This window comes from Gloeophyllum trabeum, assembly GCF_000344685.1.
Source record: "Gloeophyllum trabeum ATCC 11539 unplaced genomic scaffold GLOTRscaffold_00013, whole genome shotgun sequence".
In the NCBI taxonomy this organism is placed as follows: domain Eukaryota; kingdom Fungi; phylum Basidiomycota; class Agaricomycetes; order Gloeophyllales; family Gloeophyllaceae; genus Gloeophyllum; species Gloeophyllum trabeum.
Genome location: NW_006920422.1, coordinates 668,837 through 692,398, shown reverse-complemented (window position 1 = coordinate 692,398; position 23,562 = coordinate 668,837). Strand labels below are relative to the sequence as shown.

At 55.8% G+C, this 23,562-nt stretch overlaps 8 protein-coding genes across 8 annotated transcripts; 5 read left to right on the top strand and 3 right to left on the bottom strand.

Annotated features, from left to right (window-relative positions):
• The first annotated feature begins 4,233 nt into the window (after positions 1 to 4,233).
• GLOTRDRAFT_65011 (mitogen-activated protein kinase) lies at positions 4,234 to 6,335 on the top strand. The gene is made up of 9 exons (XM_007871200.1): positions 4,234 to 4,479; positions 4,545 to 4,738; positions 4,796 to 4,856; positions 4,921 to 5,243; positions 5,299 to 5,559; positions 5,620 to 5,685; positions 5,746 to 5,806; positions 5,956 to 6,086; positions 6,141 to 6,335. Exons 1-8 carry the CDS (start codon positions 4,371 to 4,373, stop codon positions 6,039 to 6,041), a joined length of 1,161 nt encoding a protein of 386 aa, XP_007869391.1. The 5' UTR covers positions 4,234 to 4,370; the 3' UTR covers positions 6,042 to 6,086; positions 6,141 to 6,335.
• Positions 6,336 to 6,557: 222 nt separating this feature from the next.
• GLOTRDRAFT_107747 (uncharacterized protein) lies at positions 6,558 to 8,585 on the top strand (the record flags this gene model as incomplete). Its single annotated transcript, XM_007871199.1, has 4 exons — positions 6,558 to 6,614; positions 6,985 to 7,161; positions 7,191 to 8,064; positions 8,122 to 8,585. The coding sequence occupies 4 exons, from the start codon at positions 6,558 to 6,560 to the stop codon at positions 8,583 to 8,585; spliced, it is 1,572 nt and encodes a 523-aa protein (XP_007869390.1).
• Positions 8,586 to 9,230: 645 nt separating this feature from the next.
• On the top strand, positions 9,231 to 10,526 carry GLOTRDRAFT_132328 (uncharacterized protein; the record flags this gene model as incomplete). Its single annotated transcript, XM_007871198.1, has 1 exon — positions 9,231 to 10,526. One exon carries the CDS (start codon positions 9,231 to 9,233, stop codon positions 10,524 to 10,526), a length of 1,296 nt encoding a protein of 431 aa, XP_007869389.1.
• A 1,218-nt stretch (positions 10,527 to 11,744) lies between these two features.
• Positions 11,745 to 12,374, top strand: GLOTRDRAFT_132327 (uncharacterized protein; the record flags this gene model as incomplete). Its single annotated transcript, XM_007871197.1, has 3 exons — positions 11,745 to 12,085; positions 12,143 to 12,203; positions 12,258 to 12,374. 3 exons carry the CDS (start codon positions 11,745 to 11,747, stop codon positions 12,372 to 12,374), a joined length of 519 nt encoding a protein of 172 aa, XP_007869388.1.
• Positions 12,375 to 12,979: 605 nt separating this feature from the next.
• Positions 12,980 to 16,902, bottom strand: GLOTRDRAFT_47212 (uncharacterized protein; the record flags this gene model as incomplete). The annotated part of the gene is made up of 22 exons (XM_007870970.1): positions 12,980 to 13,898; positions 13,965 to 14,050; positions 14,103 to 14,150; positions 14,202 to 14,240; positions 14,295 to 14,315; positions 14,372 to 14,458; positions 14,511 to 14,533; positions 14,588 to 14,641; positions 14,695 to 14,721; positions 14,854 to 14,971; positions 15,030 to 15,189; positions 15,369 to 15,417; positions 15,475 to 15,622; positions 15,681 to 15,814; positions 15,870 to 15,924; positions 15,993 to 16,076; positions 16,139 to 16,237; positions 16,296 to 16,334; positions 16,391 to 16,415; positions 16,496 to 16,620; positions 16,681 to 16,723; positions 16,805 to 16,902. 22 exons carry the CDS (start codon positions 16,900 to 16,902, stop codon positions 12,980 to 12,982), a joined length of 2,481 nt encoding a protein of 826 aa, XP_007869161.1.
• A 584-nt stretch (positions 16,903 to 17,486) lies between these two features.
• GLOTRDRAFT_107745 (uncharacterized protein) lies at positions 17,487 to 19,340 on the top strand (the record flags this gene model as incomplete). Its single annotated transcript, XM_007871360.1, has 3 exons — positions 17,487 to 17,687; positions 17,974 to 18,915; positions 18,972 to 19,340. The coding sequence occupies 3 exons, from the start codon at positions 17,487 to 17,489 to the stop codon at positions 19,338 to 19,340; spliced, it is 1,512 nt and encodes a 503-aa protein (XP_007869551.1).
• A 328-nt stretch (positions 19,341 to 19,668) lies between these two features.
• On the bottom strand, positions 19,669 to 22,174 carry GLOTRDRAFT_140611 (cyclin-like protein; the record flags this gene model as incomplete). The annotated part of the gene is made up of 7 exons (XM_007871196.1): positions 22,056 to 22,174; positions 21,824 to 22,001; positions 21,694 to 21,765; positions 21,429 to 21,637; positions 20,304 to 21,378; positions 20,192 to 20,247; positions 19,669 to 20,094 (listed from the first exon to the last, which is right to left on the bottom strand). The coding sequence occupies exons 1-7, from the start codon at positions 22,056 to 22,058 to the stop codon at positions 19,669 to 19,671; spliced, it is 2,019 nt and encodes a 672-aa protein (XP_007869387.1). The 5' UTR covers positions 22,059 to 22,174.
• A 211-nt stretch (positions 22,175 to 22,385) lies between these two features.
• Positions 22,386 to 23,083, bottom strand: GLOTRDRAFT_65003 (uncharacterized protein). Its single transcript, XM_007871195.1, has 2 exons — positions 22,631 to 23,083; positions 22,386 to 22,575 (listed from the first exon to the last, which is right to left on the bottom strand). The coding sequence occupies exons 1-2, from the start codon at positions 23,039 to 23,041 to the stop codon at positions 22,534 to 22,536; spliced, it is 453 nt and encodes a 150-aa protein (XP_007869386.1). The 5' UTR covers positions 23,042 to 23,083; the 3' UTR covers positions 22,386 to 22,533.
• Between the last annotated feature and the right edge of the window lie 479 nt (positions 23,084 to 23,562).

The following is a 23,562-nucleotide window of genomic DNA, read 5'->3' as shown; positions in this document are numbered from 1 at the left end:
CAGGTTCGAGAGCATCTCATATGTCCGCATCCAATTCGACACCGGCAAGCGGGCCTGCTAATAATGCCGCATCGTCGTCGAAGTCCACGGTGACCACCACTCCTATCAAGACAGAGCCCGCTTCTTCAAATATGGGCCCACCACGTACTACAGCAACATCATCAAGCTCTCATGGGACTTCAGTAAATCGCAACCCGACTGTAACAAATTTCAACTCGAAAGGCAAAGCACCAGAGCAATCCGGCCCCAGCCGTAGGTTGGAAGAAATCAATAACAGCTTAAAGCAACAACCTGCAGTCCCGCAGACCAATCCACCCCCTCAACAGGCGCGTGACGAGAGACGAGTCAGTTTCGCGCCCTCTACTTCAACCGAAGCGCCCATGCGAGCTCCCGAATCCGCCGATGACTCTTTTACCTGGCCTTCGGACGACGACGCGTTCCTCGCGGCCGTCGACTTGGGACCATCAGACTCGGGTATCGGCGGTCCCGTCGACTTTGACGAGGGCTGCAGCGGTATCATGTTGTCCGGCGCATCAGGGATCAACGACAGTAGCTCGGAGTTGCAGACTAATCGACCGCAGCACAGCGCGACTGCGAGGTCGCCGGACATACCGAGACGAGGTGGACCGAGCGGCGCTGGACAAGCTAAGGCATCCGGGTTACATCAAGCTACCGGCCAGGATCACCTCACTGGCCAAAGTATACCGCAACAGCAGCCACAGCGCATGAACGGGCCTCAGACCGAGAGCTCCAGTTCCCGTGCTCCGGTCAATGGTGCAGGCCAACGACCATCCCTGGCTCGATCGACAAACGCCGCTGTACGCGCAGCGATGCAGCAGGACCAGATCCAAGCCAGTACAGGCCCAAGGCAAGCCGATACTTCAACTCATAATAGTGCACCATCCGCATCAGGTCGACCTTCTATACCGTCTGCCGGCGGTTTTCAGTTTCCCCCCGGCATGGTAAGGAGCATGCGAGACATCTTGCTGTACTTCTAAGTTCACTCCGCTTGTAGAAACCCCTGACAGATGGCCGACCGCCACAGGCACAAATACCAGATCACCAGCGACAGCCGGGTCAATCGGGCCCAATGGTCGGTACCAAGCGGCCAGCAGAGGCCATGGGGTAAGTCGACATCCCACCGATCCGTGGATGCCAACCGGACTAACGCTCTTACCTTGGCAGGCCTCTGTCGGGATCTGGGAGAAGGCCGGTTCAAGGACCTGGAATGGGCCTTGCTCAGCAACAGCCCACGTCTGGGAGGAGGGAGCCGTTCGCGGACCTGGAGTTCGGCGAGGGCGGGGACGTGAAGAGGATGCGTCGGTAACTGTGGTTGAGTCGTTGGTTGCTCGTAGCTTTATTCTGCTTGCTTGCCATCCTGTCTCGTGGTCTCTGGACTGCCTTTGCACGGTGTCTCTTCATTGCCTTGCGCACACTGTACCCATAGCGGAGTAATAATCATCAGCTGTATATTGTTCTGGCTGTCACGATGGCTATTTGGCCGGCTATCCATCGATTTCTGAAGGGAGCCAGCGCCCGCAAAATTATGGTATTGTCGATGGTTCGAGTTAGACGTAGACCCCGCTTAACCTGCGCATACATCCGCCGTTTCTTCACGAATTGCGGGAGACAGGAGCCGTCGTTCGTTTCGGCCAGCTCACTGTATTGGGTGGCTAATATTGGATATCCAAGACTGAGCTGTCATCTCTTCCGCTGTTGCCTACAGTCGGGGGGAGGGGTGCTGTTAGCTGATGGCTGAAGACAGTGAATTGCTAGCGGTCGCTTGGACCATATTAGTCCCTGGGTGCCGCACGGCCTTGGGTAGCCTGGCGCTCCCGCGTGAGAGCCAGCATGCTGCACTTCCGGAAGCTCTCGAAGTAGCTACCAGGTAACTGTAGAGCTCACCGAGAGAACAGCGCATATGTATACCCGGTCTTGCAAATTCTTCGAACACAAGTAAGACCTATTGGCTCAGTCTTGAACGCTTCCGGATAATGTATTGGTGGTGTGGCCGACGTCCGAAATCATCGCGAAAACGATATTGGCCGTAAATACGTATGTCGATACACCGCTACCGAGTTGACTGCGAGATTGTGAAAGTTAGGCTCGGCTAGGCTTCCATGAGTAAGCACCCTGAGAGACGGTGCGAAAGGAAGGAGCAAGCTGACCTGAGGCAAGCCAAAGTACACGTAGTGCGCTGCGTCGTCACAGTGCGCAAGATTGCCGGATCCAGTATATGCGTCATTCGGGTTTACAATTGGGGTAGACTGCATTCGTGCGCTCACAGCTCTTGGGCGCATCATACGGCGCTGTCTCATACCTCAGGAACAGCTGCGAGTATCCATGACACCTGGGGAAACAAACCTCCTCAGCGCGACCCAAGCCGCACGGGGACTAGCTCCCTGGGGATACAAGGCAGAAGTCGGATGGCAGCTCACCTGAGCTGAGTGATCGGTCACCGTGCTTCCGTAAACGCAGCTTGTGTTGTAGCGTTCGCGTGCAACCGCCGCCGAGCTGCTACCCATGAAATTACTTGCCCCACGGCAGGTGAGATAGCCGCGCATATACCCGCTGGCTTTGCGAGGGCACATGAGGTCGCTCTAAGCTTGCACCTGTCTACCGGCAGACAAGTAGAAGTCCGCCAGCTGTTCGTTATTCTATCGTCCCGCTGTCGGCAAAGATCCGATTGGATATTAGGTCGACTGCGAAGAGTCGGTGGTAACAAAGCACTGGTCAGCGGGAGGAGCGAACAACAGGCTACAGGAATGACCCAGCTCACCTGAGGCAGGCTGATATACATATACGCCTAGCTGGGTGTTGTGCTGACCTGCCGAGCCTCACAGCGCTCTATGGCGACCGGTGGACGCTGACATTGGAGAATTAACGCCACAGCCACGAGCTATTCATGGTGTCAGGATCCTTCCATGCGTTGTCTTGGACATCGTGCACTTAGGCGCCAGTATGATTGACAGAAGATGAGTGAGGATGGAATAGAAGGAGAGGGGAATGCTGCCAGGTGTAGGGCTCTGCGGGGACGGGAGCTAGGATATGCTATGGCTGTAAACATCGATCAGCGAGAATGCAGGTATCCTCCCAGACTACCATGGTCTGTATCATTTCCGACATGGACTGGCTATGCGGAGACGCCTGGCAGCACAGACTGAGACGTGTTTGGCATGCAAAATGCCTTGTTTGCATGATTGTGAACAAGGCGGATTGCAGGACAGTAACATCTATGCATCTCTTCAGCGATATCGCGGCGTCTGCGACTGTGTGAGATGATGTCAACGCACAGTCGCAGGCCATGCACTATAGCTAGCACTGCGCTTGCGGGATACTGACAGTCTCCGTATCGGACGACGCAGGCAACCGCTCCACGCTACGTGGCCGGGCAGAAATACCTGGGAAGTAGCAGCCTGTACACCTGAATACACGGTCCAGCTTCGGGGAAATGGCGCTGGAGTAGGCCAGAGGAGACTAGGAATGGTTCTCAGCGCAACCCGAAAATACTAGTGACATGAAGAGGGATTACACACCTCAAAGTCGGATCAATTCGAATAACTCAGGCTCTGAAACCGACACGCCTGGCAGAGGAGACTGGCGATATGCAACAACAGGGCCATGATGAAACAGGAGTGTCTTTCAATCCCCTCTCGACGAACATGTGTGTCTGTGTCTCGCAGATGACTGACAGCAAGTTGGAAAAGAAACCGAAATGAAAGCCATGTCGACTGGTATCAGCGGAGGTTGACTGCCTTTCGTCCTGATCATGATGATTAACCTGCCACATCTTCAGGAATATCTCCCCTGGTGATGCTGATCCCGAAGCAACTATGCGAAGGTCGGTGTGAGGAAGTGCATTGACAGGTAATACGCCCAGCTGAGGCGATAGCTCTCTGCAACAAAGCTATTTATGCGTTACGACACCGATTGGTGGGACACACAGATGATGGCAGTGGCGAACGTCGAGTCCTGTCAATCCTTAGACTGATCGACCGTGCTCGGACTCGGAAAACATACGAACGCAAAGTGATATCATATCAGAACGGATTTTGATTGGAATCAGGGACAGCTGCTTGCAAAGACGCCAGCTAAGGCCATCGCCATGGCAGCGCCGGGGGATGGCAGAGCAATCGCGGCGAGCGCAACATCGTTGTGGCCGTCGGGCGATCGCATCGCGGACGCGGGCAGAATTTACCTTTTCGAGGGGTGCACATGCTGTAAATGGTGCGCGCGTTGTCCTGGACAACAAACGACCCCGCGAAACTACATATAGCCTTCCCTTTGCGACCGGTCTCATCGCCGCTTTTGTTCTCTGTCCTCTTTATACTACTCTCCTCGCTGCCGCGCAGCCCACCTTTCTCTCCGCCATGTCGACGACCAAGACGTCTACCCAGCAGCAGGCCGCTTCCAAGTCAAAGCACGGGCATGCAGCATCGCACGCGCAGCCGGCACCGCGAAAAGTGCGTTTCAACGTCGGTGAGTATTCAGGATGTATACGAGGTGGCGATAGGATTGAAAGGAACTCGGTTTGTTTGCGTTAGGCACACAATATCAGGTGCTGGATGTCGTCGGCGAGGGGGCGTACGGGATTGTGTGCTCAGCAGTGCACAAACCTAGCGGGCGGAAGGTCGCGATAAAGAAGATTGCGCCGTTCGAGCACTCGATGTTCTGCCTGCGGACGCTGCGAGAGCTCAAGCTCCTCAAATTCCTCAGCGAGGCTGGTGTCTCGGAGAACGTAAGCACCCTGTCTCTCTGCGATCGCTTGGAATCCACTCATCCCTGCTTTCTGCAGATCATTTCGATTTTAGATATCATCAAGCCTCCCTCAATAGACCAGTTCAAAGAAGTCTACCGTCAGTACTCCTGTCCCCTGACCCAATCGACTTGTCCGGACTAATTGTAATCTATCCTACTCAGTTATCCAAGAACTCATGGAAACCGACATGCACCGCGTCATCCGCACGCAGGACCTTTCCGACGACCACGCCCAGTACTTCATCTACCAGACCCTGCGCGCACTCAAGGCGCTGCACTCGGCCGACGTCATCCACCGCGACCTCAAGCCGTCAAATTTGCTGCTCAACGCCAACTGCGACCTCAAGGTATGCGACTTTGGCTTGGCGCGCTCGGTGAAGACGGCCGAGCCGTCGGGCACCGAGACGGGCTTCATGACAGAGTATGTCGCGACGCGGTGGTACCGCGCGCCCGAGATCATGTTGACGTTCAAGCAGTATACGAAGGTGCGTTTCTGCTCCTCCATCTGCTTGACTTCACGTTAACCCGCAAATACTGCAGGCCATCGACGTATGGTCGGTCGGGTGCATCCTCGCCGAGATGCTGTCCGGCAAACCGCTCTTCCCGGGGCGGGACTACCACCACCAGCTGACGCTCATCCTCGACGTGCTCGGCACGCCCACGCTCGACGAGTTCTACGCGATCACGACGCGCCGCTCGCGCGATTATATCCGCGCGCTGCCCTTCCGCAAGAAGCGGCCGTTCAGCCAGCTGTTCCCGAACGCGAACCCGCTCGCCGTGGATTTCCTCACGAAGACGCTGGTGAGTGTACTGTGATGGTGCGGAAATGAGATGTGATTTAATGATTGCTTGGGTCGGTAGACGTTTGACCCTAAGAAGCGGATTACGGTCGAGGAGGCGCTGGCGCATCCGTATCTGGAAGCATACGTGTGTACCTGTCTTTAGTCTCTTGCCCGTGTGAGGCTTACCCACTGTGTTTCGTTCCAGCATGACCCTGAAGATGAGCCCGTTGCACCTCCTCTGGACCCGGAGTTCTTCGAATTTGACTGTGAGTCTCTTCCCAATTTCATTACCGACCACCTTTCCCATGCTATTCCCCATTCTTTTCATTTTGCCTATGCTTCCGTTACGCCTTTTCCCTGGACCATGGTTACGGAGGTTACGGATTACTGACTGTGTCCCCTTAAACACTTATAGTGCACAAGGACGACATCAGCCGGGAACAGCTCAAGGAGCTATTATACGAGGAGATCATGTCCTTCCGCCCGGCACCCATGACATAATCCATGTGATTGCTTGTGTAGGGATTTTGGACGGCTGTAGATGATGTGAGTCTCTTGACGCCATGCATGTCTTTGACTACACTGTTAATACAGAAACAGCTTTTGGCTGATTTGGACTTTTGGTTTGGTTGACTTGCTTTGACGAGTAGGAGGGATGGGATGGGACGGGGAAGAATACCACTTTGTATCGTTTGTAACTTTTATCGCACTCACGCAGCACGCATGCACGCACGCTTACATCGAACACGACTGGTCAATCCATTTCATGCGTTTTTGGAATACAATGCCTTGGCTGTGCACAAGGTCTCCAAAGTGCTGGTTCGGATTGTCTCCTCGTAGACGAAAGACTGTTATTCAGGACTGGCCCTGATATTACTGTTCGATGCGAGTGTACGAGTACTATATTATAGAATCCACGTAGGAGACTGCATTGCTCCCTTGGTGCGAGATGAGTACAGCGGTAATGCCGTATGTTTTCGTCGATTTCCGGCATTATGTATCTGTTTATTTATCATAATGCATTATCGATATCGTAACAATTCACTGCCTCCTGTCTCAGTGTCTGCGGCTGACGTACGCTTGTTCACCACCTCAAATATGGACCCATGTGAGTACTCTACCAGTGCTTTTCCTCGTGCCACACGCCACACGTACCGCATCGACTTGTGGTTGCTCTCGGTGACAGTAGTGTCGACATCGTCCAACAAGCGAAGGAGACCAAAGCACCCGGACCTTTTCGAGTCGCTTAGATTACTTCCGTGCTTAGATCTCTCGTCCATGCAGAGCTCACTCCAAGTCCTTTCGATCTCAAGTGCCTGGCTGAGTTTCAGGCCCATGAAAGGCAACAACAGTGAGAGCTACAGGCTCGCGAGAGGCGACGCTACTCAGCCCTCCGAGCTTTGACGCCAACGGACTCCGCTCCCGCTGTCTCCGATTGCCAAAGGATCTGGGACGACAACACGACGGCGTCGACGGTAACCCGTTCCTCTTGTACCGCACGGGTTCGGGCAAGTATTCATTCGTCCCGCCCGCTGACAGCACTGTCGAGCCGCCGCGCAAGTCACTGCGCGGGGTGCACGGTACGCCGCTGAACGAAGTTTGGAGTACCATCAGCTGCGAAGTGAGTGCGCTGGTAGGATAGTGGCTAAGACTCGCTACTCCATTGACCTCGCCCGTTTCGTCCCGCACGGAGAGCAGGACGTCCTGGGCCCGGTGGTGATCTGGGTTGCCGTTTATCCCGGCTCGATCTCGGCTGACACCCGCCACGACGTGTCTCAGGACATCCTCGAACTTCTCGAACGGAACGGCGTCGAGGGCGTCGAGGTAGAGTGGCGTGAGGCCGTCACCGAGAAAGCTGTTGGTCCGGCTCTCCTAACTGTCAAGGATGACCTCAATCCCACCGTCGACGTCTGCCGTCATCTCTCTCCTGTCATCGAGTTGCCCATTTCCGCTGCAGAGAGGGAGAAGGACGATGCCCATGGGACCGTCGGCTTTTTCTTCCACGAAAATCGCGACCAGGAAGGCAACCTCAGCGACAAGGTTTTCGCTGTCACTAACTACCATGTCCTCCGCAAGGAGTATCACAAAGATCACGAGCCCAAGGGCGCTCGTCGGTGTGCAGTGCGAGCCAGCGGACTTCGTCGCATCCAGATGGGCCTGGACGAGATCACGTACGCCGTCAGCAGCCGCACCATCAATGCTGAGCATCACACCAGGGTGATCAACGAGTTGGAGACGAAGGTGCCGAGTCAGGACGAGGGTGCTCAGGAAGAGTCTGAATTGCTTCAGAGGTATCGGTCTGAATTGAAGCGGGCGGAACGGGCCATCGGAGCCCTCGAGCAGTTTTACAAGGTCCTGTTGGCGCAGTGGGGTGACATCTCGCGGCGCAACATCGGCTACGTCCACTTTTGTCCAGCCGTGTCTGTGGATGCGTATGGTGAACGGTTCACTGAAGATTGGGGTACCATCGAACTCCTCGAGTCAAAGTTTAAGGAGCACTTCAGTGGCAATGTCGTGGATCTGGGTGTGCCTTGACTCGTCTCTATTTTATTCGCCTCTCATAAGATAAACCTCTTTCTAGGTGACATTCCTCCCTACGATTTACAAAGAATGATACAGGATGACGGTTGGCTGGGGTTCGAGGTTCCGGTGTTTCGTCAGTTCAGGATCAGCGGCATCGTCACACGCGAGCAGCTGGCCAACCCCGAGTTCGAGAGCGAAGACCAGACCAACTTCACCGACCTGAAGCACGGGTGTGCGACCAAGCTTACTGTCGGCCGCTATGCTGGGCTGGAGTCGTACGTCTGCGACGAGGACGGCGTCGAATCCGTTGAGCTGGCGATCTACAACTACTGTCGTTACTACCACGGTCAGCACGAATATCGTCAGTGGTCGGGCCCATTTGCAGCCAAGGGGGACTCTGGCTCCCTCATCTTTGACAGCCGTGGGCGCATGGTTGGCCTCCTCCACTCTCTAAAGTCGACGGGCGGGGAATTGTGCGATCCCCATGTCACGTATGCGACCCCCGCCTGGTGGCTCATCTAGCGGATCAAGGAGAAGTATCCGCACGCCGACTTTGACCGCACCGCCTGGTGAAAGTAGGAAATTGTATATCTTACAGTTGATTCGCTGTGGCACACCGGCCTGCATGCTTCGTTTGTTTCCTCGACTCTACGGTTGTTATCTGTTGGCCGGTCGTCGATCACGATGGGATGCCATCGTATTCGTTACAATGTACGTCTCGGAGCTGCGAGATTATGCCGATGATCTGTGGCTAGAGCGGCACTTGTCAACAAGCACAGTACTAGTACTATAATTGTCTCCCTGCTGCCTCCATGTGATCGCCCTCACTTTGAAACTCGTTAGTGGCCCCACTTCAAGGTGGGCTTACGGACAGCCGCACTTTCTGCAGCTCCAGCCAAATTGATCTCTCACACCACATAGAATAGTGCATCACAAGTCATCAGCACAACACCGTCGACGTCTCGAGACTCGGAAGCGCCAAATATCACCGCTGTTTGGGTATGTGGGTCCCCGGCATCAAACCAACCAATGTCTTCCCTCGCGGACACGTTGTTCAATATCGATCTCACTTAAGGTACGGGCCAAACCGACTCGGACATTTGTGTTCGCCTCACCACCTGCTGCGTACTAGTACTTGACGGCTACCAAGGTTCCAGGTGTCGTCCTATGAATTCCCCTACTACTAGAAGTGGACCAGCGGCTACTGCTCCCGCTGATGTTCTACGCCGCATCTTCCTTGACACTACGTTCGGTTTCTTGGATGGTCTCAGTTCCACCGACTGGGTTAAACTCCAACTGGTTTCCCGTGATCGTGAATTCGAAACCTACAGCAAAGGTCTGCGTACCGTCGTCAACTCAGCTCTCGTGAACAAGCATTGGCGGGCGGTTGCTGTCACCGTCCTTTACTACGATATCCAAGTCCGGGATTGGACTATTCAACGCGTCGAGGCACTCTGTGATGCGTTGCGGGCCCATCCTTCTCTCGCTGCGAACGTGAGAAGGCTCACGCTATTGCCTGCCCGGGATCCGCAAGCCGATTGGGACTGCGATTTGCACAAGGTGGACATCACGAAGTCACTGTCCCGCTTGCAATTGCTCTGGCTCTGTCGCAACGTGACGGATCTCCGCTTGAGCGAGGGGCAGGTGGCGCGCGCCGAGGACTTTCTCGCCGTCCTTCCCAAATGCCGGGACATCCGGACTTTTTGCATTGAACGGTGTATCCACGACGACGGCAGGCCCGCGGTTCACTTTTGCAATCTCCAACAACTGCTGCTGTTTATGTTGGAGTGGCCCTCCATTGAACGTGTTCACGTCCTGCAGGGGGCGGTCTCAGACTGCAATTTGGACGAATATTTGTATTCGTGGGAAGGTGTCCACCCCCGAGGCGACGCCAGCTTGTGTTCGCTTCGGGTTCTCAAGCTGGGCCACACTGTCCTCACAGCCGGGGACATCGACTTCCTCTCCCGTTTCGCCACCCAGATCGAAGTACTCGAGTTTGGACTGGCAAACATGATAGGTTGCGCGCCGACGCGCATCGCAGAAAAGCTCGTCCCGGCGCTCAAGGGCTGGCAGAAGACTCTGCAAGACCTGTCTCTTCTCCCCAGCGAGGAAGTCGTGCATGAGTGGTCCAGGTGGTACACTGAGCATGAACGGGGGCACAGCGACGCGGAGGACCTCTTCCCGGCGATAGCAGCCCTGCCCATGCTTCGTCGTCTGCAGATTGGGCCGGCGCTGCCTATCGCACCGCTGGTTTCTTCGTTTCCACCGGCCCTCGAAGCCTTGCACGCGGGGCTTGTGCCAGAGGACCTCCGCGTTCTGATATGCGCTTTGCGGGGACAGATGGGCCCGGGTTTGAAATCCCTGACTCTTAAACGCGGGGTGGTTGAGTATGCCTTCGACCGGGCGGACGTGAGCGAGCTCCGAGAAATCTGCAAGCTCAGGGAAATCCAGCTGGAGGAGTGAGGCTGTAGTTCGCTGTGATCGAGCGCCGGTTTCCGGTCATTATCGACTTACCAGTGTGTGGATCTGTATTCGTTCGATGAATAGGCCGTCTGCACCTGGGTTGGTTATCAAAATGGTGACATTAGGTGTCTGTTCATGTACAGTGTACATCAGGTTTCTGGCACTTGGACACTTCACGACTAATCAGGCGTGGGTTTGCGTGAGGGTACACCGTTGAATGCTCTGAAATATCGGAGGGACGACGGCTCAACGCAGGGTCGCTAATTGCGGCTGAAGCTTGGGTGGGCCAGGGTAGGCAGACCCATCTGGTCTATCTTGTGATGCATGTTGCTTGCAATTGCTCGAGCCATTGGTTAATCAAGCCCGCTCACCTGTAAGGACACGAGGCTAGAACGACTTCCGGGATGCATGCGGGCTCGTCGGGATCGACAGGCACGGTCTAGGGCAAGGGTCGAGGAGAGCGCTCCGACGTTTTGAATGAACTACACATATCATGTCGATCGTTTCCGACGGTGTGAAGACCAGTCCAGAGTCGAGAGTCCCGCGTTCCGGCACTTTGTGCATTGGCGTAGTATATTTACAGAATCGATTAGAATCTGGGTTGACAGTAAGCGAGGAGGCGCGGAAAGAGGGTTATACGAACTTGCAGGTGTTGATGTATCCGTGCCTACGCATACAGGGGCTGTACGGTTAGCCTGTTAGTCCCTGTTGTGGGTCCCGAGTATACAGCACGAGGATGACGGAACTTATAAAGGTGCGACCTTCGCGAAGCCTGTCAATGTAATTAAAGTAGGCGCACGCATTCTAAAACTCAGAGAGTCGTGGTGTCTCTGCACCGCTGTTCCAATTGTGGCGTCAACGTTGGTACTTCGGGTCCAGGGTCCAACACTGAGGAGCTTCCGCGTCCGAGTCCCCGCTGGATTCAAAATATGAATGACGGCCTTGGGCTGTTTTTTGGCCCGCGAGTAACGCAAGGAAGCTAATTGTTCCGATTCCATTACTCGGATAACCGAGGATACAACAAAGGGGCGGACAATTCGTGGAATGGCTCGAAGTGGCTAGCGCTCTATAAATAGGATCTAGATCCTCGCATTAGTGCAGGACGTCGCGAGGCCCTCGGCATCACTTCATTCCATCTTATATTCAACGCCTTCCCACATCCCTCTTTGCTTTCTCTTTGTCTTTCAACCGTTTCCTGCACACCCAATGCTGACACGCATGACCTCCCCCGACTCGCCCCTCGCCTCCCCGCCCGCCTCGCCGACGACCGCGACGTCGAATACCAAACGCCTCTCCGTCGGCGACGTCGCGCACCTCTTCCTCAAGCTGCGCCCGCAGGCGCACGGGCCGAGCATCACGAGCAGCTCAGGGCCCGAGCCGCACACGGACGCCGCGCTGCGCGACGACGCGGGCGTGCGTGCCAAGCGCCTCCCGCTCGCGCATGCGGAGACGTTCGTCTGCGCGGGCGCGGTCGACGTGCCGAAGCTCCTGCGCGCGAGCAGGGCCGCGCTGCTCGAGCGGGTGGGGAGCCTCGGTGCGAATTGTCTGGTTGACGAGCGGTGAGTCGGATTCGCTGCGGGATCACATCGCGCGAGATGCTGATTGTGGCTCTGTAGATGGACGTGCACCATTCATCCCACGTCGAAGAGCGGGAGCCATGGGACGTATAAGGTCCACGTACGTCCTTTCTCGTCTTCATATCATGACTAGCCCCTTAATATACATCGATAGATCACCTATGAAGCCTGTGCAGCCCGCACGTCCCGGCGCGACCCCGGCAAGCCGCCCGCGCTCGACAAGGCAAAGGGCGTCCCAGGGCTCATGACCATCCTCGAGCGCCAGCAATGAGTCGACTCCTCCTTTCAATATACTTCAGCGGACTCGTTTTCTCTTCCTTTTGCCACCGGCCTTTGTACCAACACTTCCACTTCCCGGACTCGGACTCGGATTTCCCAATACGAATAAGAAAAGTAGTCGTACTCGGCACGGACTACTCAAGAGTCAACGCCAACTTCAACCCAATTCTCAAGCATTCAATTTTTGTATCCTGTACAAACAATCCTCTTGCGCGTGTATGATCCCGAGTAGCCGTAATTCTCTTTTCCACGTTACATGCATACGTTGTCACTCCTTACCACGTTCCTTTCCCTCTCTAGTTATGTTACGCGGACTCTACGTTTATTCTCAATACGATGGACTCGTCTTGGTAGTTTGGCTTAGGGAATACAGAAGAAACCGTAGATTAATCGGTAATTTATTCGCACCCGGATCACTGGTCATCGATAGTCAGTAGCAGTCAGCAATAACAATAAACACCCCGGTCTGAATCCAAGATACATTTTCTTCACATTACAGTAAACGAGAGGAAGACAAAACTGACAGAGAGGGTACAGACGGATACAATACAATCCTTTCTCGATTCCGAGTCACACCGAACACAACCAACGCCCCTATCACCACCTCTGATCCCGGCTGTCGTTATACCCATAGCTCTGATACCCTCCCCCCTGCCCAGGCTGCGGATACGCCTGCGGGAACGCCGGGCCCCCAGGGGGCGCGCCCCACGGGTCGGCCGCGGGGAACCCAGGGCCGCCAGGCGGTCCTGGCGGCGGTGGGTAACCCTCACCACCATACCCCCCAGGCGCGCCGCCATATCCACCGGGTGCGCCGCCATAACCGCTAGGGGGCGCGTACCCGCCTGCGTCGGGGAACCCGGGCGGCCCCGGTGGCGGCGAGATGTAGCCTGGCGCGTACCCGCCGTGGAGCTGCGACTCCTGGTGGTGCGCCGGAGGGCGCGAATGGTGGGGCGGGGGAGGTGGCCCGCCTGGATTCGCTCCTGGGAAGTCTGGCATGGAGGGGAACGCGGGCCCGCCCGACGGGGGGTTGTACCCGCTCTGTCCCTGTCCTTGTCCTTGTCCGTGCCCGTAGTAGCTCGCAGCCTCGCCCGTGGAGGGCTCGGACGCATAGCTCGACACCGGTGGCGGCCTCGACGCAGACGCGCCGGGGTACCCATCGCCACTCGGCGCACCAGGGAACCCAGGCCCGGGGTTTGCTTCCCTCCCAATCCCCATTCCCGGTGGGCGGTTCCCGATCTTACCCAGCAGGTTCTGCGCCTGCCCGAGCCCGGGGATCCCGCTAATATAGCCCTGGATGTCGTGCTGCACGTTCTGGCCCGCGTTGTATGCGGCGCCGGTGGGGTGCGCGGCGCCCTCGCCCGGCAGGCGGATGTTTTCGTGGTTGCGCACGGCATTCTTCGTGAGCCGCCGGAGCACCTCGCCCTGCCGGTGCCCCAGCCCCTGCACCCAGTCGCGCATGAATTGGAGCATCTTGCGCTGGATTTCGGAGGAGGGGTTGTGGAAGTCTGGGTGGAAGCTGGGGTGGTTCGGGGGATTTTGGTTAGATCGTTCCGAACTACTGGGGAATGGAAAGGTTACGTACAGGCATTGGAGAATGTCTTCGGTGATTTGATGGACGTTCATGGATGAGTCGTCCCAGGCTTTCACTACCAAGCTGACGGTATGTGCCTAATGGAGCGTCAGAGAAGTACCGCTACGATCGTTGCGTATTTGAGCTTACAACGATTATCTTCGCCAGGTTCCCCGCCGGTTCATTCAATATGAGGTTCTAGAAAGATCCCGTTAATTACCGGCCAACTCACCATTGATAGCCACGTACAAAGTGATCCTTGCTGAGGAATGAATGCGTGGGGTCGGACTATTTCTCGAAGTCAGTCGAATCTTGACGTAGAGATATGGAGATATGACATACGGCGCGCGGATCATTAAACACCTAGAAACGGCAACGAAGTCAATATCCATACAGGCTATTAAGGGTAGGAAGTCTACCTCGTATTGGTCGTGCGTATTGATGACTTCACCTGAAGCGCTCATCAGACCATCCGTGGCTACCTTCATCAGGGGTTTGAGATATGGCTAACATCACGTCATGTCAGCGTTCGGATCTCAATATCGCCTCCTAGCCTACCTCAAGGGTGGTATAGATGAACACTAGCGGCGGTATTTAGTCAGTCCGAGAAACCAAGGTCGAAACAGCGAACCCACCTTGTATAGACTCCATCAGCTTCTCAATGAGGGGCCCGAGCCCGGGAATCTTTTCTATATGTTGTTCAATGTTGTCAGATTTTTACTATAGCTTGCACGGAACTGACCGATGGTCTTTTCGATTTTCTTCACCACTAGATGATCGAACCGGGGCGATGATTAGAAACCGAACAAGTATATCAACATGAAATTACGCAATGGAAACAGCACTGGTGTTCTCGAAACGGGGAAGAAAAGAAGCAACAGAGCCCGAGTAAATGACTCACCTGAATCCCTAAACGTCAGCACCTGCCACAAAACAGCGTGTATCTCCTGCGGGCTCATGTCTTCCGGCCTCTTCGCGCCAGGCTGCGAAGGGCCTGCCCTTATCCTTTCCACACTGTCCTGCACACGTCCGTTAGGTCACCTATTCCTCTCTACCACCTCGACTAGGCCGACGCACCATTTCCCTGCTCATCTCGCCCCCATCGCCCCCAGGAAGCTTGAACAGCAGATCCCGGAGGACGTCTGCCGGGGAACTGTTGCCGGACCCCATGGAGCGTGATTTGGCGGTCGCGTTGTTCAGCTCGCGATTGAGGTCTGACACGGATGCCTGTATAGAACTTAGCGGGTGCCGAGTTAATTTCTGGCGGCAATTACCTCGCTCTAATTAATGTATGCATGCACCGTTAGTATCGACAACAAGCGAGTATCGGCAGACGTACAATGTGATCGGTAGCCTCTATTAGCAAACAGATCAGGTGATGAGTAACTGCACCCTTGACTATGCGATTCACGAGACGGCTCACCTCCCAATAAACTGTGAATAAAATCGCTCGACCCGAACGTTCCTAGATTCATTCAACGTCCTAGTCCCCCAAGCATGCAACCTGATGCACATTACACACCAGTAACAAGCGGTGCGACCCACTTCCCATTGGGCGCCTGTATGCGTACACTATCGCCTACCTGCACGAACACGTCGTGATGCCCCATCGACACTAGCGCGATTTCGCAGAAGTTCGAGTGTGCGGAGAAGTCTTCCAAAGTATGCAGCTGCAGCAAGCAATTTACGTTTACCTCCAACCCATCGCATGCGGCGGAAGGGGCTCACCGCCTGCCCGAGGAGCCGGTACGACTCGTAGAGGTCCTGTTTGCGGCCCTGCGCGCGCGCCTGCCGGCCGAGGTGGATGCAATGCTCGAGCGTGCGGCGCACGAGCGCTTTCGAGGTGTCCCAAGAGCCGTTCTCTGAGATATGCGGTAAGTACAGGCCCTGTGAGGATTCACGGTGAGGGGTGCCCACCGTTTGCGATGTAGTTCTTCATGCCTGTTCGCGGGTCAATTTCGAGTTCCTGAGGCTATGTAATAAGAGGACGGAGGTTAGTTTAGTGTGAACGGGCGCGGGTGGGGTGGGCGTAACACGCACGTTGACCGGTCCGCGGAGTCGTCGGTCGTATTTCCGCGCATCCTCGCCTTCGCCGTACCCTTTGGGGTTGTCAATGTGTTCCGTCTATATTGGTGGGGGTGGGCAGTCAGGCGGTGAACTATCAGAGGACGTGCGCATATTCGCACCGGGAGATAACATCCCAATCGCTCTTCCGTGACCTCGAATTCGTGCGTGGCATATCCGTGGGCGAGGAAGCCGAGAACCATGCACAGATTAATAATAGTCTAGTGAAGCGGCTTTAGTTTAACAAGGCACCGTGATAGCTCAAGGATCAGCACGTACTTGTAACTGCAGCTTCTTCAGCCCGGCAATATCTACTGCCTTTCCTCGACATAAGCTCCAGAAAGTGAGCGTGGGATTGTTTCAGGAAAACGCACCTGACTATAGTCTCTGAGCCAATTTCTGTGAAATCGTATATCGTCTATGTTAGTCATACGACAGGACAGAGATGGTGATAGATGCAGATCATCAGCAAGACTCACCCGAAATACACTCGCTTCACATCCAGCCCGCCGAACTTGGGTCCGTTCTTCCCTAGAAAGCTACCAATAACAGCAATACCACCCCCAGAGCCCGCCTTCTTCATCAGCTCTTGAAGGGTATCTTCCTGCAAATGCGATCATTACAATCATGGGAACCGCGACAGATCCTGTCAGGGAGCACGTACGATGTCACCATGCCGGAACGCCTTCCCCTCCAAATATGCGAAACTGAGACAATATTATATTGAGTTGACCGCTCGATCAGCGGTCAAGTTCATATCGGAAGGTGTTAGGGGACGCCACACTCACGAAGGGATGTTACCCGCTCCAAACGCGTACACACCGTTGAAAGACAGGCAGATAAATAATAAGCATAGCAAAAACAGAAACTTTGTGTTCTCGTTCATGGTCGTAAAGAGGGGGGCAGATGGTAGAAAGACGAGTTATAACGGAGCCACAAACGCTGGAAAGCTGTCCGAATAGCTTTGGACCGATAATAGCGGATTTAGCCGGCGCTAGTATTGCTGTGTTGTGATGTCAATGTACTCACGGTTCGCAGAAGAAATTCAGTCTTGGACCATATTTGTAGCTCCCAAAAGAATATACAAAATGCAGCTCGTAGTATGTATGAGTACTCAGCAGTACAGATCCAACTGCAGAGGACTGCATTCGAAAATAAGTGCACGATACGACGAGAAATGTAGGATCAGCAAGTCCGAGATGAATTCATTATTAACTAAGTTTGTTATGTAAGCGCTCTCACGGCAAATCCCGGCGAGACGCGTCGTCCAAGTTTTGTGGAAAAGCTTGGAACTTTGCACCGTCATCGCACACACCGACGCACTCGACCGTCTCAGCCTCTTCTGGCTTTTCTGTGTATCCTAGATTTTATAGGCTCTTTTACTTTTTTATACCGCGTCGTCTGGTATGTATTCTCCGAAGTCTTTCGAGTCTTTGTCATAGCCTGACGCGTCGCAGAACGTTACCCGTCATGACCAGCACCACCGGCACTAATCCTGCTCCTAGCCTGCACCAGAACGTTGTCCCTTCCGAAGTCGGATGGCAGTTTGTGCCCCAATACTATACCTATGTGAACCAGCAGCCCAATCGACTGCATCGGTTTTACACAAAAGCGTCGACCTTCATCCATGGTGTCGAGGGAGAAGATGGCAAACCATGTTACGGTCAACAGGTAGGTCACTTCGAAATTCTTTTGCCTATGTGAATGTCGCGTCCTGGATCTCGTCCGAGTCATGAGGGTCTGCAGGCATGAAGGACACGTACGCCACTTGTAGACTCGCGTTACTAAACTCGTTGTCTTGTATTCTGGCAAGACCGGCGGGATGCGCGAGAGCTACAAGTGGGCTTGTCTGTAAATCCTTCAATGACTTGGATAGACCGCAATCTGCCAATGTCACCTCAAATCACTCACACGTCACGCTTCTTATTCTGTGGCTGTTTCACTGACCCTTCCTTAGGAAATTCACAACAAAATCACGTCAATAGGTTTCCAGGATTGCAAGGTCTTCATCCATTCGGTTGATGCTCAGTCGTCCGCCAGCGGGGGTATCATCATTCAGGTCATCGGCGAAATGTCCAACCGCGGCGAAGACTGGCGTAAGTTCGTGCAGACCTTCTTCCTCGCCGAGCAGCCCAACGGCTACTTTGTCCTCAACGACATCTTCCGCTTCCTCAAGGAAGAGACCGTCGAGTCCGACGCTGCCTCCGACGCCGGCGAGTCCACGCACCCCGCCGCCTCTGCGCCTGCCGTCCAGACCGCCCAGACGCAAAATATTCCGGAGCCCGCTCCCCCCGCCCAGCCGGAACATCCGTCCCCACCCCCAGTGGAACGCGAGCCGTCTCCTGCGCCGGCGCCCGTCGCCGCGACGCCTGTTCCCGAGGAGGCGCCGAAGACTGTCATCCCTGAGCCCGCACCCGCCACCCCCGCCCCCTCTGAGCCCGAACCGCACGTCAACGGCAACGGCACCGCTGCGCCTGAGCCCGAAGTTAAGCCCGAGCCTGTCGAAGCCCCGGCGCCGGTGGAGCCCGAGCCAGCACCGGCACCCGAGCCCACGACCGTGTCCCCGCCACCTGTCGCCCCCGCCTCGCTGCCTCCCGCACCTGCGCCTGCTGCTCAGCCCGCACAACCCACGCCCGCTCCGCAGCCCGCGCAGCCCCCGCAACCGAAGACGTGGGCGAACCTGGCGGCGAACAACGCAAAGAAGTGGGGCGCTGCTGTTGCTACTGACCGCACAGGGACGTCTGAGGTGCCGGCTTCGCCTGTGACGCCCAGGAGCACGAGCCAGACACCCGTTGCTGGACAGCAGCCTAGGGGTCCACCTGGTCAACATCAACAGAGGGATCCCCAGAGCGCCATTGCTGCCGCGCAGAATATCACTCATGCGCAATGTTTCGTTAAGGTACCGCTCTAATAATTTGCAACTTCCTCGTGCGTTAACTGACACTGCGATGCTAGGGCGTAACCGAGAACGTCTCGCAAACGACCTTGACCAACGTCTTGACGCAACGATTCGGCCCCGTCAAGGACGTCGAGATCGTGCGGAGCAAGGCTTGTGCGTTCCTCGAGTTCACAAATATCGACGCGGCCAAGCGCGCCATCATCGCGTCATTACCTGTGCCCCTCGGAGGTGAGGGTGGGATCCGGATTGATGGTGAGGGCGGACAGCCGGCGAGGATTGTGGTGGAGACGAAGAAGGAGAGGGGTGAGAGGCCGCCTAGCAATAGGCCGATGAACGGTCCTGGACGCGAGCTGCGCGGCGGGTACCGTGGACGCGGAGGCCCAGGTGGTGGCCGTGGACGTGGTGCTCCCCCGCAAGGGAAGTGAGCGTGGTGTCGGCCTTCCGCCGCCCGTCGCACCTGGACGTTTCGATGCTTTTTGTATGGGATCTCTGGTGACGAATGGATCTGGTGGGGCAATAAAACTCTTTGCGTTCTGTCTTGTTGTCTGGCTGTCGGACATAGCTGTCGATGCTCTTTTTGTGTTGTGCATTTTGCTCGATCGCACGCTTTTGAATCTCATTTATCACTTATTCTTCCATTCAGGCCTGAATGCAATCTCCCTCGCCCCGCACAATACATGCATGGATGGTTGCTATTTGCTACAGGAAATAGGTTAATGTGCAATAATGATAGACTTGCCGGTGTCTGTCCTTTCAGATTTCTTGCTCGTACGCGTCTTCCCAGCCGCCGTATTCGACTCCCTTCTCGCTGCCATCGTCGTCCTCGCCTTCAGCATCCTCGTCTCCGCCCTCTTCGTCCATTGCCTCTGGAGCTAGGACTGGAGCGCGTTTCTCAGAGGGCTCCCTACTGAGCGACCCCACGCCGCCCCCGCCCTCTTCTTCGACGACCATCATCCCCTCGCCGTCACTCTTGTCGTCCATGGTATACATGTCGTCCTCTTTCTCATCCAAAGACCGGGCATTGGTAACGGCATTGGTGTCCAACAGATCCTTGAGCGCATCGTAGTTAATCCGTTTGCTGTACTTGGAGCTCTTTTTGATGAGGTTGCGGACGGACTCGGCGGGGGTGCTGCCGCTGGGCGTAGATGCATCCCTAGGTTTATTATCCGTCTTACGGCGCTAGAAAATGCGTGTCAGATGAGCAAAGGACGCATACATGAACAGAGAAAATCGATTTCTGGAGCAAGCGTAATTTCGCTTCCAGCGGGATACGAACCTTCTTGCTCTTGGCCTTTGCCTGCGCCTGCCCGGTCTCCTGCTGATCGCCCCTGGCTGTAGCCACTAGTCAACGAAGCGAATCCTCGAAATGAGCCATGTTCAATACATACCTGCGATGGCCTCCAGGTAATCCCTATTCAGCTCTACCCATACGCGCTCCTTAATCTTGACCTCTTCCTCGGTAAGTAAGAATGCGTCCAGCTCCGCCTCGTCCAGGCCCGCCAGCTCGTCCCCGGCGTCGATCTGCGCAAGCCGCTGCCGCTCGCGGTCCTCGAGGACCTCGCTCAGCTGGCTCCCTTGCGCATTCAGCAGAAAGCTCGCGACCTCCTGCGCGAGGACCTCGTCCGCTTGCTGCTCGACCGGGTCAGGCGGCGGCGGTGGGGTCAAGGTACTCGGGTTGGGATTGAGAGTGGATTGTGGAGGCGATAGGAGGGCGGGGTCGATGTTCGGGTCGGGGAGAGGGTCGTCGGGGAGGTCTTCGGGGAGAAAGAGCGGGGCGCGGCCTGTCGTTCCTAGTGGTGGCTCTGTCACAGTCCCGGCGAGGATGCCCTGATTCAAAAGTGTTGGGTCTATCGGTGGCGAGTGTATGTGTTCGTCATTGGCGTCGACGTTCATCTGCTCCGTCTCCGCCTCCGCTTCGACCTCCTCATCCGTTATCTCCCCTCTCTTCCTCTTCTTCTTCCTGCCCTTCTTCTTTCTCTTCTCTTTCTCCTTCTGCTTCCCACCGCTCTCCCTCTCTTCTTTTTCCTTCTCCTCTTTTTCACGTCCTTTCGTGAATGCCGGCGGGTCCATCTCGTCCTCCAGCCACACCTTCCTAAAGTCACTCACCGTCAGCGCCGCGCTGCCCGTACGCTTGAACTCCTCCAGCCGCTTCCTCAACGTCATATCCCCGATCTTCACGACCTGCACAATCTCCGCGACGCTCCGGCGGAAGTTGTTCATGCGCGCGGCGAGCAGCAGCGCCGCGCCGCAGATGCCTGCCGGGCGCCGCCCGCGCGCCATCCAGTCGCGGTCGAAGCGCTGCACGAGGCGCACCGCGTCGAGCGCGACGCGGTGCGTCTCCTCGCCGAACTCGAGCAGTGCGGCGAAGCGCGAGATGTAGTGCGACGGGTCGACAAGCGGGAGCCGAAGGTTGAGCGTCTGTACGAGCTGGAGGTAGGTGTGTCCGAGCTCGAAGACGTTGACCTGGCAGGCGGAGTGAATATATGCGCGTGCGGATGAAGAGTAGGACTTACTTGGAGGAGATCGGAGAAGTCTATGAGCATGTAGTTCCGAGTCTCTTTTTGCCGGCAGGCGACGTATAAGCATACTGCTACGACGTTCAAGCTTTTCCGGCCCTTGGTGAATTTGTGCTCGACTGCCAAGGTGTAGAGCCGCGTCGCGGCTAGGCAGACAACTTCAGATAAGCGCAGCACATTGGCGATGCTTTGGATCTTCTTGCTGGCTGCAGACAGAGTTTTTAAGATCGGAACCTCTGAAAATGTGCCCCAGCAGGCGTACCGTTTGCAATCGTCTGCTCTCTTGATTCAGTACTTCCCCTGTTCCCTAGCGGTCCCCCCATACGAGCTCGTGCTAAATCATAGCACGGGTCAGAATAAATAAAGCAGCTTGTAGTGAGGTCACAATTCACTCTGTCCGAGCCCGACGTACGATCCCTGCACCATAGCGGCCCCATTAGACGTCTCGCCGAAGGTAACCTCGGAGACGATCGTATTCTCCTCAATGACCGTCCCGCAGTTTACACAGAACCCATTTCCAGCAGCGGCGTCATACTCAATCACAGACCCCCCGCAGTCAGTACAGACAGGCTTGAATCGTGGTTTCAGTAAGTGCTTATCCGGGATGCCTGTTAGGATACATACCATGGCTTTAACCCTAGTGACACGGACACATACACCCGCTCCAGCCCCGCAAATACAAGTCAGCCACAAAAAAAAGGGATACAAGGAGGAGAAATGCAGTAAGGCAAGGCAAGGGCAAGAGAGCAGGGATACGGGAACTCGGCCGTGACTCTGAGCAAGGGGAAATCCCAAGCGATAATCGCTTACGTAAGGATTGTACGGTAGATGATCGAACCCGGATCTCAGATCCTACTAGGCATCAGTGTCCGAATACAAATGCCTCAAGCCTCTTGCCACAATCCCCCAGTCATTTTATTATCCTCACACTGCTGAGCTTATATCAACCGAAGGCTGGAGAGCAACAAATTTTCGAAGGGACAGACAAGTATCTGTCCGCTTGCAACGATGGCGCAACAAACGGGAGAGTATATAATACATGTGTTGGTGGAAATCCATCAAAGCTATCCAAGAAACCAGGAGGACACAGGACAAAAGCCCTTCAGAGTGCCAAAATGTCTTGCTTTGCACCCATAATTACTTCCTGTAACCGACAGATGGTCAGCATCTAGCGCATAAGCTAACCAAAAGTCACCTACGGCCATCATCGCCTGCCGATGCTCGTCCCTAAACTCCCTCCAGCGTGCCTCGTACGCCCTCAACCATCGCTCATACTCCGCCCGCTTCGGATTCTCCAACGGCCTGCACCGTATGAACCCCCTGAGCACGATCGCCCCCGCGAGCCATTCCGACTCGTCCCCCTCCCACATCGCCTCCCGCGCGACGCTCTCCGCATACCACCGGCCCTCGCGCGTCAGCATCCCCAACTCGACCGCCGCTGCGTGCGCAAACGCGTCCATCATAAAGGCGCCCCTTCTCTTTCTATCCGTATTAATCCTCGCCAACTCGTCCGCCATCGTTCCCGAGGCTTCCTTCTTCACACCATTAGGAGCTGCAGTAGCAACGACGGACACAGTCGGCATCCACACCGCTGCTTTGCGCAGCTTCATCTCCAGTGCCTTCGTTCCCGCCGCCGCGCCCGCGATCCCCGCGTGCATCACGTTCACCGGGAAGCGCGCGCACGCAACGCGGAACCGCCTCAGCAAAACGTAGCACGGCTCGCTGCCCGGGTCGAGCGTAATGTAGTCCGGCGCTGTCCGCGCGCGTGTCTGCGTGTGTATCTCCTCGAACAGGGCGTCGATGACACCGCTCAGGGGCGTCGGGCCCCCGCGGGCGCGGGCGTGTGCGCGGATTTGCGCGCAGAGTGCAGCGCTGTCATCGGTCTCGGGTGAGTTGAAGACTTCAGATAGGTTTTTCAGGACGGGGTTAGGGGCTGTAGGGCTTGGGGCTTCTGACCCCCCAGGGTCTCCGGTAGGAGTGACAGCAGCACCAGCGGTTGCCGGGCTTGTCGGCGCTGAGTCAGGAGACGTATCCATAGACGTGGCCTCCCCCGACGGACCCGCGACAGATGCTGAGACACTGCCAACATCGACGCCGAACTGCGCTTGGGGCGTGAATCGGAAAGAAGAAA